The sequence below is a fragment of the Colius striatus genome, chromosome 20 (assembly GCF_028858725.1).
Source record: "Colius striatus isolate bColStr4 chromosome 20, bColStr4.1.hap1, whole genome shotgun sequence".
NCBI classification, from domain to species: Eukaryota; Metazoa; Chordata; class Aves; order Coliiformes; family Coliidae; genus Colius; species Colius striatus.
The window spans coordinates 1,026,375-1,044,620 of record NC_084778.1 but is presented as its reverse complement, the minus strand read 5'-3'; the positions used below and the strand labels follow the sequence as shown (position 1 = coordinate 1,044,620).

The 18,246-nt window shown below is 44.3% G+C and overlaps 1 protein-coding gene across 2 annotated transcripts in view; it reads right to left on the bottom strand.

Annotated features, from left to right (window-relative positions):
• Positions 1-18,246, bottom strand: part of NF1 (neurofibromin 1) — an 83,543-nt gene that overhangs the window by 6,789 nt on the left and 58,508 nt on the right. For both annotated transcript variants that reach the window (XM_062012609.1, XM_062012610.1), the window contains 20 exons: positions 17,712-18,052; positions 16,781-16,983; positions 15,590-15,783; positions 14,073-14,213; positions 13,565-13,844; positions 12,272-12,486; positions 12,004-12,065; positions 11,777-11,891; positions 10,786-10,887; positions 9,737-9,877; positions 9,341-9,467; positions 8,671-8,802; positions 8,033-8,168; positions 7,083-7,240; positions 6,090-6,212; positions 5,263-5,390; positions 4,453-4,553; positions 3,276-3,418; positions 3,079-3,125; positions 2,133-2,349 (listed from right to left, as the gene is read on the bottom strand). In XM_062012609.1, the coding sequence (XP_061868593.1) occupies positions 2,133-2,349; positions 3,079-3,125; positions 3,276-3,418; positions 4,453-4,553; positions 5,263-5,390; positions 6,090-6,212; positions 7,083-7,240; positions 8,033-8,168; positions 8,671-8,802; positions 9,341-9,467; positions 9,737-9,877; positions 10,786-10,887; positions 11,777-11,891; positions 12,004-12,065; positions 12,272-12,486; positions 13,565-13,844; positions 14,073-14,213; positions 15,590-15,783; positions 16,781-16,983; positions 17,712-18,052 (3,106 nt within the window). The remainder of the gene's footprint in view (positions 1-2,132; positions 2,350-3,078; positions 3,126-3,275; positions 3,419-4,452; positions 4,554-5,262; positions 5,391-6,089; positions 6,213-7,082; positions 7,241-8,032; positions 8,169-8,670; positions 8,803-9,340; positions 9,468-9,736; positions 9,878-10,785; positions 10,888-11,776; positions 11,892-12,003; positions 12,066-12,271; positions 12,487-13,564; positions 13,845-14,072; positions 14,214-15,589; positions 15,784-16,780; positions 16,984-17,711; positions 18,053-18,246) is intronic.

The following is an 18,246-nucleotide window of genomic DNA, read 5'->3' as shown; positions in this document are numbered from 1 at the left end:
GCTGATGCTAGTATGAGTTAACCATTCCTGTGGCAATATCTTACTGTAGCTGTCACATTATTTCTGCAACAGAGTATGTTTGATGTGTGTTTAGCAACACTCAACACTTCCAGGACGTGCACAGCACTGAAATGAATAGCTGCAAGGGTGTTCTTATGCAAGAGGCTACAAGTACAATCAGCAGCAAAAATTGGGATGTCTGACAGCCAATAAAAGGGTTAGAACAAAATCCCATTACTATAAATGACATCTCCCTCAGTTGTGCCTCATTCCTGTAAGAAACCGAGTCTCACTGGGATTAGCAGGAATAAAGAACACACTCCCCTCTCTCCCACACGCAGAGGGACCAACTCAGAACTCCAGCCAGAAGCTGGCTGCAGGCTACATCATCCTTCCTCTCCTCCTGTGGTGTGAGCTTACAAAAACCACAAACTCCAATGAGAATAGGAAGCAACCCACGGGCCTGAGGGAAAAAATCTCTTCTGCAGCTTTTTCCTTCTTCATACAGAAGCAGAAATCAAATGGTGCTGAGTACCCATTTTATTGAGCTGCTGTCTGCTGCTGTTTAGGCCAAAGCCCTCGTGGTGCATAACTGAAGTTAAAGACAACTTCTAGTGAATGTAAAAGAGCTCAGGTGAAACAGGTCTCCATTTTAGCTTAATACCTGCAGCAGAGTCATTTCACATCCCAAGCATCCACCTCTCTTATCCTACTCTTAAGGATGTGACTGACTGCCTGCTTAATCAGCACCACACAAGAAATGCAACAGCTTAGCACTTAACACTGAAGCCATTCCCAAGTCTAAGAGACGAATAAACCTCTTCTCATGCTGCAAGCCCAACCTTAAAGCAGACCAAGCAGTATTTCGTGCAAGTATGATCAGAGTAGAGTGTACCTTGATGAGGAAGCTGCATGAAAACTGCAGATTTAGAGCAAGGCAGAGAAGCTTCACAGAATGAGAGAAAAAATGTGAGTGAACAATGTCCATGACAAGGGGGAGGGGAGGGAAAGAGGAAGAGATGATGACAGACAAAACATTTATAAAACAATGGTCATAGAATCATTTTGGCTGGAAAAGACCTTTAAGAGCATCGAGTCCACCCCACTGTGGACTCCCCAGTACCCTGAACAAGTTCACTAGCTCCTAACTCCAGTTGTGGAGATGGGCCCCTAACCAGTGTCTGGTAACAACCCTCTGTTTGCAGAACACTTGGAAGAAATGTTTGATGAGCTGGATTAATTCCTTCCCCTAGGCTAACAAATGAAGGAGCAGGCAGTGAGGTGGAAGGAAGGAAGACATGCACACAGCAAAATGCTTTTTTTGCTTGTAGAGGGCCTAATCCTGCATCATCCCTTCATCCTTGCCAAAACACTGCTGGAGTTGCCACAGATGCCACATGCTAAAGGGAAAGATACTGCCCATAATGTACTTTTACCCTCTTTTTTACACTGAAAATTCATGATGTTACATTTAACCTCTGTATTTCCCTGTAATTCTCTTCTCCCCAAGCCAGAAGAGATCCATTTACTGCCTTTGATGATTGATCTTCTTTTGAATGCTTTCACTTTATCATCAGCACACTTCTGGCAATACCAGAGTCTGAACTGACCCAGGATTCCACACACACCTACACAAACACTGATTTGATTCAAGGGCAGGTTTGACCTTTGCCTGATGCTGCCTGTATGTGCATTGGCCTTAAATCATGTAATCAACTGAAACTGAGGCAGCCCAGACACAGTCCTTCACAGCATAGCTCTGGGTTATTATGTCCCTTTGTAGTGCCCAGACAGGTATCGTTCTCCTTGAAATTATCATGCTTAGTTACTGTCAAGGCTCCTCTGCTGCAGATGTTCCATATCAAGATGCAGCTGTTTCTCATTTGATGCACTTTATGCTATTTTCCTTCACTGTAACCACCTGGAAGACAGATTTTGTTCTGAACAAAACCCAACACCTGAAAAACTGAGTAATGGCTTAGCAAACACCTTCATACCCATGTGACTCCAGACTGCAACCACGTCTGATGCATAAACACACCCACAGAGACAACAAGGACGAGTGTTTGGCTACAGACCCAGTCAATTGAACACGTCTCCCTTCTGCATGTGGTACCAGAAGAGCTACTGACCTGGGGAGTGCTGGGAAGTTGCAAGCGAGGTCATGGAATTGGACAGGTTGAGGTTAGCAGTGATGCTAAGCTGGCTCTGCACTGCAGGAGGATATGGAGATGTGGGTGTCAGGAGAGACTCTTCACTGGTTTCCTCATCGATTCCAGGCAAATATGTGTCGATCAAGGCATCAAGGAACTTCACTATGAGCTCAGCATAGTCTGGGATTTGCGTTTGCTGGGGATGATGGGGGGAAAACCAAAAATGAGCAGTTCTTTTCTTTCTCCTTGTCTGCCAAGAAGAGCTTTAGAGTGAGTCCTGGGGCAAAGCTCTAAGAGCACACTGCTCTGTCACTGAAAATTCTAACAAGCATTTGACTGCAGAAGCTGACTGTGGCCTCTTACAGATTAATCTAAACATACCCAGTAAGGTCTGCTGGCTGGTGTAATTCCAGCAGTGTGTGGAAGCACGAGGTCAGAGACGAGGAGCCACTCCATCCATGAGATGAACCACCACATCTCTGCCCAACATCCAGAACATTCCCCACTCTGCCCCTCTACTTCTTGTTCCCATGGGGACAAACAGCAGCCCAGATGGTCAGTGCTCAGTTTATTGGTGCTGCTGTAACACCAAATTTAACCTTATGGAATTTCCATTCTTATCAAATGAGCCCCTTGCAGCGTAAGGCACAGGTAACAAAGGCTTGCTGGGTGCTGATGTTCACCCAAGGCCCCTCAGTGAGCCTGGGAGCATTCACACACCTGACTGCTCTCACCCAGCTCGGGTCATTTGATGTTATAGAGCATCAAAATATCTGATGCAGGCTCAAAAACTGTTTTAGCTACCGAAGTGAGCCCAACTCACATAAATTCTGTGACCTGTCATTCACCTGCACCTTTCCTGGGGTACCAACGTGCTTCATACAGAATGTGAAGGGAAAACTTCCCCAGAGTGTCCTGCTCTTACCTTAGAAAACGGGCCAGCAAACCTCCACAGCCCATTAAATCCAAAACCTGCAACAACAAACTGGGTGTTAGCAGGAAAGCAGTTCTGACCTGACAGAAACAACTGGAAAGTACTAGGAGGGCTGAAATTCTGAAACACTTTCAGTAGTAAATCCCACTTAAAATACAGCTTTAAAAAACCAAAGGAGAGCTATTTACTCTGTAGGTAGGAGGTTTGGTACTGGGGAGGAGACTCCTCGTGGTAGACAACGCTCTGAACAATCCCATGGATTGGATTCAGCAAATTTGGGTCCTGGCACAGCGACAGAAGGGTGTTGATCTTGGAATCCAATAAATTATGCCTGAGAAAAAGAGAAGAGGCTTGTTTTTTGTTCATTAAATAAATCACACCTGCAGTTCCCAACTGACTTTAGCAAGCAGCAGTTCAGGTGGGGTTTTCAGGCTGCTCCCAGTAGGACACAATTCCCCGCAGTTCCACCTCCTGTGAGGACTCTTATGAGCGACACCTTCAGAAACCTCTACTAAGAATATAATCCATTAAAGCATTCAACTGGCCCTTTCAGTTGTAAATATTGTATGTAAAGCCCCAATGCACTGCACTTGTGTCCATGTCAGAGCTGGCATTTCAGAGCAGCTTTTCCACCCTGTGGGAGTCATGTCTCATTTGAGCTCCCCTGCAGATCTCATCCACGTTTGGGTCTTCTTAATACAAATGCCAATTACAATTGTGGTTTCAATAACTCAAAGAACCTCTGTGTAAAGCCACAGAAAGGTTGCATTACTTGTAAGTCATTCTCAGGTCAGTTTTAGAAGTCAACTCATCTTAGTTTCTGGAAGTTGGGTTTTTCTTACCCACACTGACTCCAGCAAACGCTGCTTCTAATGCCTAAACAAACACATCCAATGAGTATCTTCAAACATGCTTTAAATCAGTTTTGATGTGCACCTGGGGTAGTAATTAAAACAACTGAGTCTGACTGGGGTGAAAATAATATTTAAGAGCCAGTATGTACTGACTTGTAGAGAGGGCACATGAACATGTTCAAACGTGCTCTGCTGCTCGCCACGCAACGTCCCTGACCCAGACAGGCTCCTTAGCAACAGCACAGAGCTCTCCCACGCTCTGCAGCCTGCCTGAGAAGCCCATCTGTGGCAGTGGGTCTGAGGATGCTGTTCCAGGGAGAACATTAGATTCATTTCACAAGGGCAAAAAGAACGATTCCGAAATCGCTGTGGACACTGGTCTCAAGCCATGGACAGACTGCAGCAGTAACCTACCAAGAAGAAGTACCTGTATGTGCCTGTCCTGGACCAGAGACCTTGTCAAGGAAGGGCCAAGTACAGAGTCATTGTAAATGGGGTTTTAGATACTTACACAACAGGAAAGACCTTTGGAAACACAACACTGGCTTCTGCTAAATACTCGTACAGAATCCGCTGGTCAAACTCATCAGTAGTGTACTTCACTAACGTTGCCTGTCACAATGCAAAGGATTCCATTAGCATGCTTCAAACTCACTTTCAGTAGTCAGAGGCTTTTGTTGTTGTAGTTTAAGGTTTTAAGGTGTCTGAATGGCAGAAAGCAGAATTCTAGAGACTAATTGATGTCCTCTTTGAACGTGGAATCAAGGTATTTCAAGTGTATGTGGGGAAACAATAGAAACAGTTGGTAACAGCTTCTCATTTCACTTCAGACTCTGACAAAAGCAACTGAGTCTGAATTCTATCAGGAATGGCAACTACTGGTAGCTATGAAGAAGGCACTACCATACTGTACCTACACTGCCAGTTAATAATTTAAGAACTGAATTACGCTGCCATTCCAACAGTTTTCCCTTGTGGAGTGTAACACATCAGTGTTCTTGGATTACATAACATTAGCTTGTGATGAGTCTGATGGGAAAAGGGGCAACTGCTGGACATGTTCTACAAACCACTACAGAATGATGAGAGGTCAGTCTGAAAGAGCATTTAAATGTATTCCAAAAAGCCTCGTTTCTAAGTACAAAATGCATCCATTTTCTAACAGCAACTCCTAAAAACTGGAAGCAAAAGCGTCAAAAGAACCGACTGGCACATCACAGTGATTCTGATGCAGATGGATTTAGAAACACTGCAAGGAAGATGCTTCTTTGGGAGACAAAAGAATACCAGAAAATAACAGACAACAGAGAAGAAAGCTTACAAGAACTGTAAGCAGCAGTGCTTGAATTTTTGGGTCAGTCAGAACTTCTTCATCCAGGAGGACGTTTGACTCAGAAACAGACACTTTCCGAAGGTGTGGGTGCTGCTGCGGTGATATTCTCTGGGTTTCTGCCAGATAAAAAAAGAGCAACTCATCCAGAGCCAAGACAACCTAAACCCAAACAGAATCAGCTCTCGCACAACAGATCGGTCGTACGCAAACTTCAGAGTTCACCGTCCTCTCATAAAGTACCGAAGCAACAGCTACTAATACCAGCAGCGCTAGATCACTACATGGGATGTGTCATCACATGGCAGACAAGAACCCCAATTTCCTATGTGGTGAAATACAGGCCCAGGGGTGGTAAGTACCAAGTTCAGGGTCAGGCAGCAGACTGACATCAGATTGAACAGAAGAACCCTGGTCTTGCATTGCAATTGGGGATGGGGCACAGGAAGCAGATGTGGGAGAAGATGAAGAGAGGCATTCTAGGCATTAGGTCACGTTCCATCTCCTGCAGGAATTTGCAGCGAGGGCTTATGAACGTATAAAAAGCCAAATTTCATTCACTTCACTTCACTGGGGTCTGCAGGACGTTACAGCTGCCCCTTACTCTGCACCTGCCAACTCAGCAACGCTAACTCAAGGCTCAGTTGCCAGTGATATGGAAGACTGCACTCTCCAGAAGCCACTGTCAAGAAAGACCCTTCTCCCTTACCTCGTGTCACCTAGGCAAATAAACACTCAATTTAGGAAGGATCCTTTGTATATGTATACAAAGCGTTCATAATTAGCATTACTCTTAAAAGGTCAGTCCTGTTTCTCACCCATTTCATAATCATTCTCGGCTACTCTCCTCATTTTGGGAGGCGTTGTGATTCCAGATTCCATGTCTTGCCTTTTAGGAGCCTTTGTGTCCGATATCAAATGGTCAAAACTTTTCCTTGTACCTAAAAACAATTTATCAGGCAATTAAAAACATTAAAGCTAAATCCATACTCTAACTTCTTCTGATTTTCTGGCCAAGCCACTCTCCCAGCCACAGCGTACTGGGAGGAATCTGGGGACACCTCCACTGCCAGGGACGGTAAATACGATCACACCATGCCGCTCTCCATCACAGTTTCCAAAATGCTTCACAGTACATGAGGAAAGCATGCAATTTAATCATGTAAAGCTGTGGGCATGCTATGGGTTCTTGGTCAACACATCACATCAAATAAACATGCCAACATGGGATTACTGAAAAGGAAGCAGTAGTAGGACTGTAATGAAAGAAATGCCCCTCTTCTTCCATGTACACCGTACCATAACAAAAGGATACCCATGAGTTGTACAAAGCACCTCCTCTTGTTTCTCTGTCAGCATCAGGGAAACCCCTGACTTTGCTTGTAAACGTGATGCACTGAGAAGCCACGAATAAAAACCAGATTGCTTACAAAACATGTGAAATGTTTTGGGACCATCTCTCTGGCATAAGACAGAGTACCCAGTACAGCTGCTTGGGCTTGGTGAAGGAGGGCTGCTGGCAGACAAGTGTCACTGTGAAGCTTTAGTATCTGCAATACCTTTGGTCTTTTTCACCACACAGCTTTGGAGTGCCACTCACTCCTGCTTCCCCCTCCCCCTCAGTGACCAAGAACTGAGTCAGTTCTTTCACTGTGCAGTGCTCTGTAACTTGTACTTTGCAGGAGCTGCAGATATCCCTCCAAATCGGGAATGAGCACTTGAAGTCAGAATAAATACGGGTGTCAGTTTCCTCAAGTGACACTTCCTGGGGTATTCTGTAGGCAGATAGGTAAGTTAGTTATCTTAATAACCTAGAAGCTTTTTAGTGTTGGCTTGTGAAGGCTGCCCCATATCCAAACTCATGGACTTTCGTGTCCGCGGGCTTATCTGTCCCACTGTCGGGTAACTGGCAGTCAGGTGTCTGTCTGACCCCTTGGGTGATGGCCATGGTTGGCTTTCCTTTAGTGTCCTGAAAGTGCAGAGAAAATGAAGGAAATCTTTAAAACTGGGCACATTTAGGCATCACTGTTTCAACCAGCCAAGCTCCCCTTTATTGAGCCCACCCCTGCCAAGGTTAATCTCTCAAAAACATGTAAGAAATAGTAACTAATTTGCTTGCAAAACTGTCTGAGCTTGTGGAAACTACCAAGCTGATATTAACATAATGCTGAAGGCAATGAAAAGAACACAAGCAATTCAGCCTATCAGGCAAGATGGAAGGTATTTAATAATCACTTGCTCCATACTGGATGCTAAAAAGACAGACACTAAATAAAATGCTCCCTGCTGACAGAAACTGTCTCTCCACGTCACTTCTAGGTAGATTTCTTAGCTGATCTCTGGGGTTGCATACAGACAGGCTGTAAGGTGTTCAGCTCTTGCAAGGACAGAGCAAGTGAGTGCTCTGGGACATGCCCTGAAGCTCCTCAAAGGATAAATACAATTTTCTTTTAAAATATAAATGAAAAATGAAAAGAAATTAGGGCTTGGAGAAAGGTAACAAAAAGTTCAACAACCTCCAAAGCATTTCAGCTCTGAAAGAGCTTTATGCATCTCAAAACTCAACCTCTGTGAATTCGATACCCAAATCCCTCTGTGACTCTTGATCACAGTGTAAGGAGCACATGGGCCTGGAACCAGCTGTGACTGGGCTTTATCAACGTGGGTTTCAGTTTTCCATACATCACAGGCTACCTTTAGACAACTTAAAGGAGACAGACATTGAAATGTGGATAACTTATCCAGAAGTTAGACAACCAACCTATAGCTAGTGTCGCTGTGATGGATGGGATATGTATCCATAGGAACATTCTCCATGGACACATCTGTCAGCAAGAGAGATTTCCTGTGCTTCAGGCTGCAGCGACTCCGAACTTCCTCAGATACTGTCAGCAAAGCTAAAAGTGCAAAGCAAGCCAGTGTGAGTTTCCCACCACAGGAAGAATGTAAACAATATTCCATCAACTTAACTTCTTACTTAGTACAAAGGAAACCACTGAGATGTAGTTACACCTCACTGAAATGTAGAGATGAAAAGTAGGTCATTTACAAAGAGCTCTATTCCCCATCCACTGAACATTCCAAGGTTTAAACATTTGCCTTCACGTGGTCACAGCTTCTACTCCTAGACCACTGGAAATCTGAATGTTCTAAGGCACACACTTCAGTACTTAACCCAAGAAACCTCCAGCCTCCCTGAGGTATTGTCAGAGCTGCCCAGCAAGTCCTGTGCTGGCAAGCCCTCAGTCCACAACCCCAGCTTAGCCCAGACTCTTGTCCAACTCCAGTTACAAGTTTCCTTTATGTTGGTACAATTTTATCAACCCAGATCTGTAAGGATTCTCACAGCAGCTCATTCCTTTGCACTTAGCACCAGTTTAAAAGACTGTTCAATTTTACCTGCCAGGTAAGCCACACTCTGGGTGTTCACCTCAAACTTGTCACAGTTCCTGTGTTTGTTAACCAGAGCTAGTAGTGTATGTAAGATCCTTACTGTTCTTGCTACAGTGGTGGGAGAAGGATGCCTGTACCCTAAGAAATGAGGCGAAGAAATCAAATAGTGTACTTAATTTGTGAATGCAATTTATCAAGCATTAATGTCTTGAACAGGTTTATACATCTTTTATTAGCACATTCTCAGGACACTTCAGATAAACAGTAAGGAAGCAAAATGCTAACAGAAATTGCACAGCCAAGCCCAGATCCCATCATTTCAAATGCCTGTGCATACACCTATTATCTCACAAATCTGTTCTCTAACAGCAACAGTGAGCCTGAAGGAAGGCAAACCCAGAGAAAGGCAGCATGCCTGAAGGAAGAAGTAAAGAACTGCAGCAAATGAAGCCACACATCCTGTGACAGTTAAGCATTTCTGTCATTAGCACTAAAGACCTTCACAGGACATGTAAAGGAAACCTGGCAAATGAACACCACTTAATTCTGTATCTGTTTTGTAACCCAAGTCACTTCAAATCCACCACCCACTTTCCCCCTAAATCCCTGGACTTGTGTTTATTTCTGAATTAAGACTGTTCATCTGAAGTGAAGAGCAGGATGGATTCATTCCTACCTTTCAGAAGGTGTCCCACTAGTGCAAAGTTGAAGTTGGAGTTGAAATTTAGCCCAACAAAATGATCCATCTGCTTGCAGTGCCATTCAAGTGGCCTCCTGATCTCCATGAACACCTCTTCCGGGCTCTGACCCAGAAAAAAACCCCAAACTCATCAGTAACCTTAAGAGCTTACATGAAAACACCAAACACACTCTTCAACACATGCACACATTTCTGTCCCAGTTTAGAACAGAATAAGAACTCCACCTCTCCATCTTAATTTTACTTTTGATACTTCCCCAGTGAAACCACTTCTAATCCAAACCTCAGTGTTAGTTTCTCAACGAGTGTCCACAAGGACAGGGAAGTTTTACTTTTCCAAGAGATGGTGACTTCTGACTGCTAACAGCTTACCTTGTCATTGAACACTCGGAGGCTATCCAAGGTGTGCAGATTCTGCTCAAGCAGTGCTGTACCTGCCGAGTACAAGTTCACCTCATCCAGCTGCAATACGGCCATAGCTACCCAAAACAGGGCCTTGTGCATAGGAGAGTCCTAGAAGGAAAATGCAAAAGCCACAATCACTTTCAAGTCAGTTCCTGCAAATGATAAACGGGGCTGACATGGGGGTTTGTGTGTGCATTGCAGCAGGTTCTGTCCTCAACCACATCCACTCCAACAAAAGACATCCAGGTGACTCTGTAGTATGAACACCCTTAACAGCTGAGGAGTAGAGAGTAAATTCATTTCAAGCCTTTCCCCTAGTCTCCCCTCAGCCATTCCTTCTCTCTTACATTCCTTCCCCTGCTCACAAACATGTCAGACTCACACTGCCCTGCACCACTCAACAGAAATGTGTCTTTTGTTATCAATTTGACAGCACACGTTGAAAACGGATTGCAGCTCTGCACACACAACTGGCTGGACATTCTCTCCTCCAAAGCACACAGGAGGAACTGGCATTTAACAAATCCTTCAGCAGCAGATTTTTCTAGGAACAAGTTTTATTTATTAACAGCAGATACACAAGGCTCTTCATTACACAGACACACCTGGCTCTCCCAGGTGTCCCTACTGGGATGCTGCTCGAGTAATGAACTTGAAAGTAACATACAGCTGCCTAAATTACCAGCAAATCACATCAGACTAATGCATATTGTAAGCCATGACCTGAAAGGCATATATTAGCCCAGACTGTCTGTCTTTTGGAAAGAACCAAGACAGTCTGTGGTCCAACCTCTGCCTATGTCACTATAGCCAGTGTGACGCAGTCGGACAGCACATTCCAGAGCACGTGCAAAGCCTCTGCACACAACATCTGTCCCACTGCCCATGTGCAGTGCTTTCAAGAGTGAGTCACAGCACTGAAGTGTGAACTTCAGCACAACACTTGTATCTTTGAGATTATACCCATAATGATAACTTTTATGTCTTCTGTTCCCTCTAGCAAGCCAGTTGTGTACCTTATTGAGAAGAGGCTGCAGCTTGGTGAGTGCTATCACTGTAGCTTCGATCAGAACTTGGCTGTTGTAATTATCGGGGCCTTTTAAACAGCTCTCCAGTCCCTTTTTGTGGGGAAAAAGAAGGAATTAAAAATACAGCCATAATTACATTTTGCTTTGTAAAAAGAAGATCAAAGCTCTAACCAGCAATGGTTGCTCCCAGTTAATTTGCAAAGCTTGAGCTCATTTTAACCCAGTTCTCAAGACCTGCTACAAGTGGCGTTTCACACAGACATGACAGGCACTGCTGAACACAACTGCACGCTGTGTACCAAAACAGTGAGGTGCAAGGATTAGGGAACAGCTCTTTTACAATTCAGATGCTGTTCAACTGAAGTTTATGTCCATAAAACTCTAATCAAATGCTTAAAGGCAACATATTCAGCCCACTGCTCACTTGCCACGGGACGCTACCGCCGTCAGAAAACAGAGAGCGCCACTGCCGAGCCAGGCAGCCTGCTCCAAAGTCTTCTGAAATGAATGTCCTGCTCTTTATTGTAGTTACTTACAGCACATTACATTATTAACATCCTCTTTCTACAAGGAAGTTGTGAATCACTAAATGTCTTAACAGAAGATTTCTCATTGCTTGTAATATTAAGTTCAACATCTGAGACACTGCGAGAGATCCAGAAGTCACTACATGAGGACAGAGTAAGGGTTTTCTTGAGGTTTATTTATGTCTCTTTGTTATATCCATTTTCATTTCAATTATTATTATATCCTATTATTGTTCTTACATTTAACTGCATTTCAGTTACTCAATTGTTCATATCTCAGCCCAAGAGTTCTACCTCTTCAGTTCCCCTCCCCATCCCCCTGGGGCACAGGGTATGAGCAAGCAGCTGCGTGGGGCTGAGGGTGAACTGTGACAGATGGGACGATAAAGCTAAAAATAGCTCAAATAGCTACTTTATGAGTCACAAAGGAAAACAGATTTAGACCCACATACCTTGCTAAGAATTCGGATGATTTGTTTTATTTGCCCATGAGACACACGTTTACTTATACAGCCAAAGACAACCAGTGCTCTTGGCTGCAGAGATGGGTTGTATTGGAATGCAAACCTGTGAGGACACAGACAACACTGAATTAACCAAATGTCCAACAAACGGGCTGTACAACGAAAAGGTGAGAACTCAGGCAGGCAGGGGATGTGCTTTGACATCTACGACATACTTTTGAGCTAGTTCAGTCCACTGGTCCAGCCACTTGCACGTTGGAATATCCCTCATACAAGCCTAAAAAGAATTGTATTGTTTGAGTACATGTAACACTCAGAAGTGCTTTTTAACATCCAGACCCTGCAGTTTAACTCTCAGAAGCCAGCCAGTAACTATGTAGTAGCACAACATGGGATGCACAGCTCAGCAGCTGCTTGCCTGTACAAAATGCCAGCAGTGCTGCTTTCCCATATGGACCACTTCTTTTGTTCTGAACCACGTACCTCCATGATCTCCAACAAAGCTTCAGTAACAGTTTCCAAGGAAGTCAGTGCAAAAGTCTCCCTTTCGTAGGAGCCAGGTGAGAAGGACCTGTCCCGGTAGCTGGAGCGGAACGCGATGACCGCGGCCGACTTCACTTTGCTGATGCCAAACAGCAAATAGAACTTGGGCAGAGAGAACTCAGTCAAGCTCAGCCTTAAAACTTGCTTGGTCTCCTCTGTGGAATAAATGTGTACACATTAGATGTAAACCCACTGAAATTCAATCCATGCTTTGAGCCTGCTGAGGCCGACCCTCCTGTGAATACAGAGGGACATGGTCACTCTGCACGTCACTTGGCACATTCCAGCACTGGTTTCTTGGCTGCTTCTCCCACAGCACCCCAAAAGCACTGTGCTCTGTTGCACAGACTGCAGAAAGAAACTTGTTTAAAGATGTGGTTCTGTGAGACTTCTCCTCACACTGATTCAGAAAATGGAAATCTGGAGAGTCCCTGCTCTGAAACCACCCGTAAAGTTCAAACCGAGCTAATTCTGCTTCTGGCCCTGGCAGGGGAATGAATAAAGCCATTTGACTCCAAAGAAAACGACAGCCCTGCTACTAGCACTGAATATTTTCACAATCTTGAACTTTCAGTTCACCTCAGTGAGCTCCAAATGCATTGTTTCATCAGGAACATTTGCCTCGCCCCGTGTCACAGCAAAGCTTTTCTTTGCACAAGTGCACACGTGGGTGTGTTTATGCAAACACTCTGTGGGTATTACATAGATAGAAAATGAGCTTTCAGATACTTAAAAAAAGCCAGGATTACATAAACTTTTACATCTAGCCTATGGTAAGAAGTGACAGCTACACACTTGCCAATACCGATTATTTTAGGACTGCTGAAGCACGGCAGCGTGCAGAACACCTGTGTTACCAGGACAGCTCACAGTCCCTGATGTAACTGGTATTTCTGTTACCAAATTACACAACTGCTCGAAGGATGCACATCAGCCAGATTTAGCACAGGCATATCTTCCTCTCTCTGCATTACAGGAACTTACTGGGATTTTCTTCTTGTTCTCTAAAACCTATTATATAAACCATTTCCATTATGCACCTGCTCTAGACCAGACAGGCATTTATCATTCCCACACTCATTTGCTGCAGATCATGTTCTGATTTGTAGGCAAGCTGAGTTACAACACAGTACTTTCCAACTCTCAGAACAGCTTAAAGAGAAAGACAACTCAAATATTTCCTAAACAAACTGAGGCTCAATCAGCTTCATTGCAAATGTGAAAAGAACTTACCACTAAAGTGAAGCTGTGAACAAGTGCAAAGAGAATGAATGATGTTGATGACGAGACCGTGAGTGGAAGCTCTGAGAGAAAGTGGACCAGTGGCCACCAATAAAGTCACTACATGGAAGAGGTAGGGGAGGTGTGCTGCCACATCTAGAGAATTGTTGAAGGAGAGCATCAGCATGTAACGTGCTAGAATAGCAATGTCATCCCACATCAGGTGCTGCTCCAGCGTAGGAGTTGGAGACAGACAAGTCTTGTCGATTATTTTACACATCCTTCCTATCACCTGAAAAGAGAGCAATGGTTTGTTTCACTCAAATGAAGAGCACAGCTCAAAATGCCAGTAAAAACCACCACAACCTAACACTGGAACAATTCTGCTGCTATAACCTATCTGGTCATGGGGTTTTTTTGCATTACTGCCTGTAGTGAGCTATCAGGAAATCTCAGTCTCACATTTGTATATATGCTGAAATTACTGTCCAAAGGAAATGAGAGCAAAGAGGGAACTCACTTTGCTTGAAACCAATTTCACATTTCCAGAAGCAAGTGCTACAGCTGTGTCTGCCATAACCTCAGCTTTTATGGATCCTAAGCCCCCTGTGGCACTGGTTTTGATGAAACTGTCCAGCACTACATCCAGCAGATCTGTTATCTGTTAGACAAAAAAGAAAGTCGTCTTTTTTATCAGTCACATTATTTTTCCACAGTAAATTACCTTTTAAATCATCATTCGTGGTTTTACTTGAAAATGCACAACTCCTATAAACTGAAGCATCACTTTTAGTCATTCCTTATCCTTTGACAAAAGCCTCATGTGCATGTTAGACACACGAAGCTGAATTCCAGCAGGTTTTAGTCCGGATCAAAGTCCTTCAGAACGGGGGAGAAACGGTAATCCATAACTTGTAATCATTTTTATTTTCCATTTTAAACTATAACTATCCATAACAGGCCAACCCCAACCAGAAACTGCATTGGAAGTGGAGGAAAAAACATACTCACAGGAAAATAAGCAAGACTGTAGCTATCAAAGGTGTTGCTTAGAGCACTATCCACGTGTGAAGGTGAATTCCAGGGACCAAGGGGGGGTTTGGGGTTTTTTGGTTATTTTGTTTTTTGTTGTTTTGTGGAGGTTTTTTAACCTCCACAAAAGACATTTAATATATGCAGGCAAGAATCAAATCTGCCCCAGTGCAGAGAGAACTCTAAATGTAACATGCAGGCTAAGACTAATGTTTTCTCAGTAATGGTTCAAGTTCAGCTCTCATTACATATGAAAATCGGTTACCCTGGGTCAGGTAAGTCAGTAACTTCCACCAGCTGCTGGGGAATATTTCATATTTAATTGTGTGTTCTCTGTGTGACTTTCATCCTGGACATCAAAGTCAGATTGCTCTCAGGGTGAGTTAAGCTTTTGAAATACACTGGGTTCTGCCTTGGGCTGGAGTGGGGGAGTTGGCCAATCTGACCAAGAGAGAAAATGCACTCGTGCATCTGTTTGCCAGCTCTCCCACACTGTCCACAAGCAGCTCTGTGACACTGGGCTGCAGCAGCTTGGATGACAGTTACAAAAAGTCAAACTAGCCTGACAATGAGGAAGTTGATATGAAGCCTGTGAGCAAGCCTGGTGACAGCAAGTAAAGCCAGTCTCGTTTGTCTACACACCTCCTTTACGAGGGGCACATACGATGTCAGCTTCACCTTTTTCATTGCCTTTCCTTTGAGGGAGGATGAGCACAGAATCTGGCTCAGTGCTGAGCTAATGAGCAGCAGCAGCACTGATATTCTGTTAATTGCCATCAAAACACATCTGGTTCAAAAGCTGAAAGGGCCCTGAAGCCAGAGCTCATGTATGACTTCATGAAGCATTGCACAGAATGGGAACTGCAGAACTCACAGGCTGCTCTCCACACACAGCTCACACACTTGGGTCCAGATCCATTGGATATTCCAGCATTCACACTGAAGTGGCTAAAAAACTACACTCTGCTTCTAAAGGAATTGCAATGAATTATGCAGAATGTGTACCTGTCCAAGGCTTCCCCATATCTTAGCCTGAATGGAAGGATACATCTGCTTCTCGTTTATTGTCATGGTTATAAGCTTATCCAGAATAGCAGTGACCCGCTGGCGCTTCGCGTCGTCGTTGTGTTTACAGAACCGCACCAGGTTGGACAGCCAGGGAGTCATATACTCCAGGCAAAGATGCTTCAGTTCAATACCTGAAATGCAAATTCACCATGAAACACAGGATCAGTACTGGTCTCTATTTGTAAGGAAATAACCTGTGAGCACCTTTCCTTTCAGCTTTATTGCCCTGTGAGAGCTGGGCAATCAGGCGAGCTTCACAAAGAAACACACACCCAAGCAACATCTGCAGGAGCCTGTCAAGAGATGCTGACATTTCCGTCTCATTAAGAGATGTGTCAAAGCTGTGTTCATGCAGTATCAGACAGCACTACTTCAGATAATTTCTTTTTAATCCCGAGTATCCTAAACAGCTTCCAACAGTGAAGTCAGAGCTGTACTATGACTGAAGCAAAGGATGGCAAAAGCAGAGCAACAGCCCCAGATGTACAACTGAGAGATAAAATACACCTGGAGAGATTAATTTTGACATGACTAAAGAACCCTGAAACTCTCTGTGTATGTATATTCTAGAGTTCAAACCTTCACTATCATGAACCCCAGATTTTGACTTGTCAATATTCTCTGCTCCTGCTGAATTAGTAACAGGCTGGTGGAGATCCATCCAAAGCACTCACTGTACAAACTACCAACACTGATCTGAAACACATGATATTTGCATTGTCATCTCTCTGAGTGAACTTAAACCTGTAAGTGAATGAGATGTCCACTAAACCTTCTCTTAGCCTCAACCTCCAAGTTTAAAATGCAGTTGCTTCTCTTCTTTTAATCCACTTCTTGAGAAAGGAAAGGGCACTTTCAAATGGGAACAGTTAAAGGGCTTTTTCCAACAGATGCCATTCCAGTTTGTGAAACTGCCTGGCCTCAGAGTGTTACACAACTGGGTTCTGAAGGAACAGATATAAAGGGATGATCTTGAAAACAGCTAAAACAGCCCTAAGAAGCATTTGCAATTTAAATTTACTGTGACTCAGTTACAATGAGGGAGTTTAATTAACTAAGCTAGACAGCTCCCAACCAAAACCTTCTCAAATTCATGGTTAGCATTAAGGAATAACTGGTGTTACTTACTAGATTTGCTAAATCCAGAAATACACTCTTCCAGGAACTCTAAGGTAAGGTGTGGCTCGTTAGCTGCAAGAGTCTTACTAATAGATACAATAAACAGCGTGTTGTTGGCAGGAATACACAGACCTGAAGTTTCCAGTAACTGGCCCTCAATCTTTAAATTAAAGGTACAGGTTAAGGCACATAGAAGATTATAGGCAGCAGACCTGGAACAAAACAAGCAACATGACTTGTAATAGTTGTCTTGTACATTGTTAAATATGTGCATTAGAGCAAGGCTGACATCTGCAAACTCCCATCAATGCTGCTACACAACAGGTTACATTCCAATCCTGGGGGTTTTTCCCTGCAGTAGTTATAACTCAGAGACAAAAACGTGTGCCTTGGAGATGTGAAATAAATTACTCTTCTGCTTCCTTTAAACAATTTCTGATGAGGTTCAAGACTGACTGGTGGAGTTTGCACTGGGCTTCTCAGAACAGCTTTCAGTTCCAGGAAATCCTAAATATCTCCCAGTGCACCCAGGCTGCTGGGAGAGAGACTGCCAAGGGCCCCAGAGGCTGCACAACCAGCTCCCAGGCAAGGAGCCCTTCCTGGCAAGACCCAAGAGCCTGCTCTAGAAGGCACAGCTTCCATTTTCTAAACAAGCTCAACACGACAGAAGCCAAAGGTACCTAACAAACGTGTAGCACACAGCAGACGTGTTCCTCCTTAGGAAATTCAGCTCCCTACGTGCCCTCAGTCACTGTGAATGCAGGTCTGCCTCTCTCCACCCACAGAAGCCCCAGCCTTTCTTTGTATAAGGAGTACACTGTGTGTGGCTGTGGGGCAAGCACAAGTGTTTTGCTCGAGAGAGACTTTGCCAACACTACCAGAACCTGCAGAAGCGCTGCCGTTTGCGACCGAAGCCGACGGCCGTTTAAGGGCTGCGTACCGCAAGCTGGGGTCTGAGCTGCCCAGGTTGAGCAGAGCGATGTTCAGGAGCGTGCCAGGGACGTCCTTGGGCCGGATCTTGGTGTGCTGGGGGATGGAGTCGGGCTGCGACAGCTCCCACCGTGTGCGGATGTGAATGATGGACCTGACGATGGCTTCACACTCCTGGTGCATGAACGTGAGCGGCGTGCCTTGGTTGGCAATGGTTAAGGTAAACTGGTTCTCGTCAACAAGACAGATCTCCTCAATTTCAGAGGCATAGTATATGTCATTTAAAAACACTGTTTGTCCCAGGACCCTGGTTCGTTCTGCTGATGTCACCTGCACAGCTGTTGATCCAACCTTAGGAAGAGGAGAAAAATGGCTCAGCATCTATTGGTAACAATACAGAGACAAAAGTCTCACACTTCTCATTTCACAGAGGCAAACGTATGACACACTAATTCCTAGAGCATAGCAGTAAGCTGTGATTTCTCCTCCAGACAGGAGAGTTAAGAGTAAAATCATACTCAAATCCTTACAACAATATCACAAGT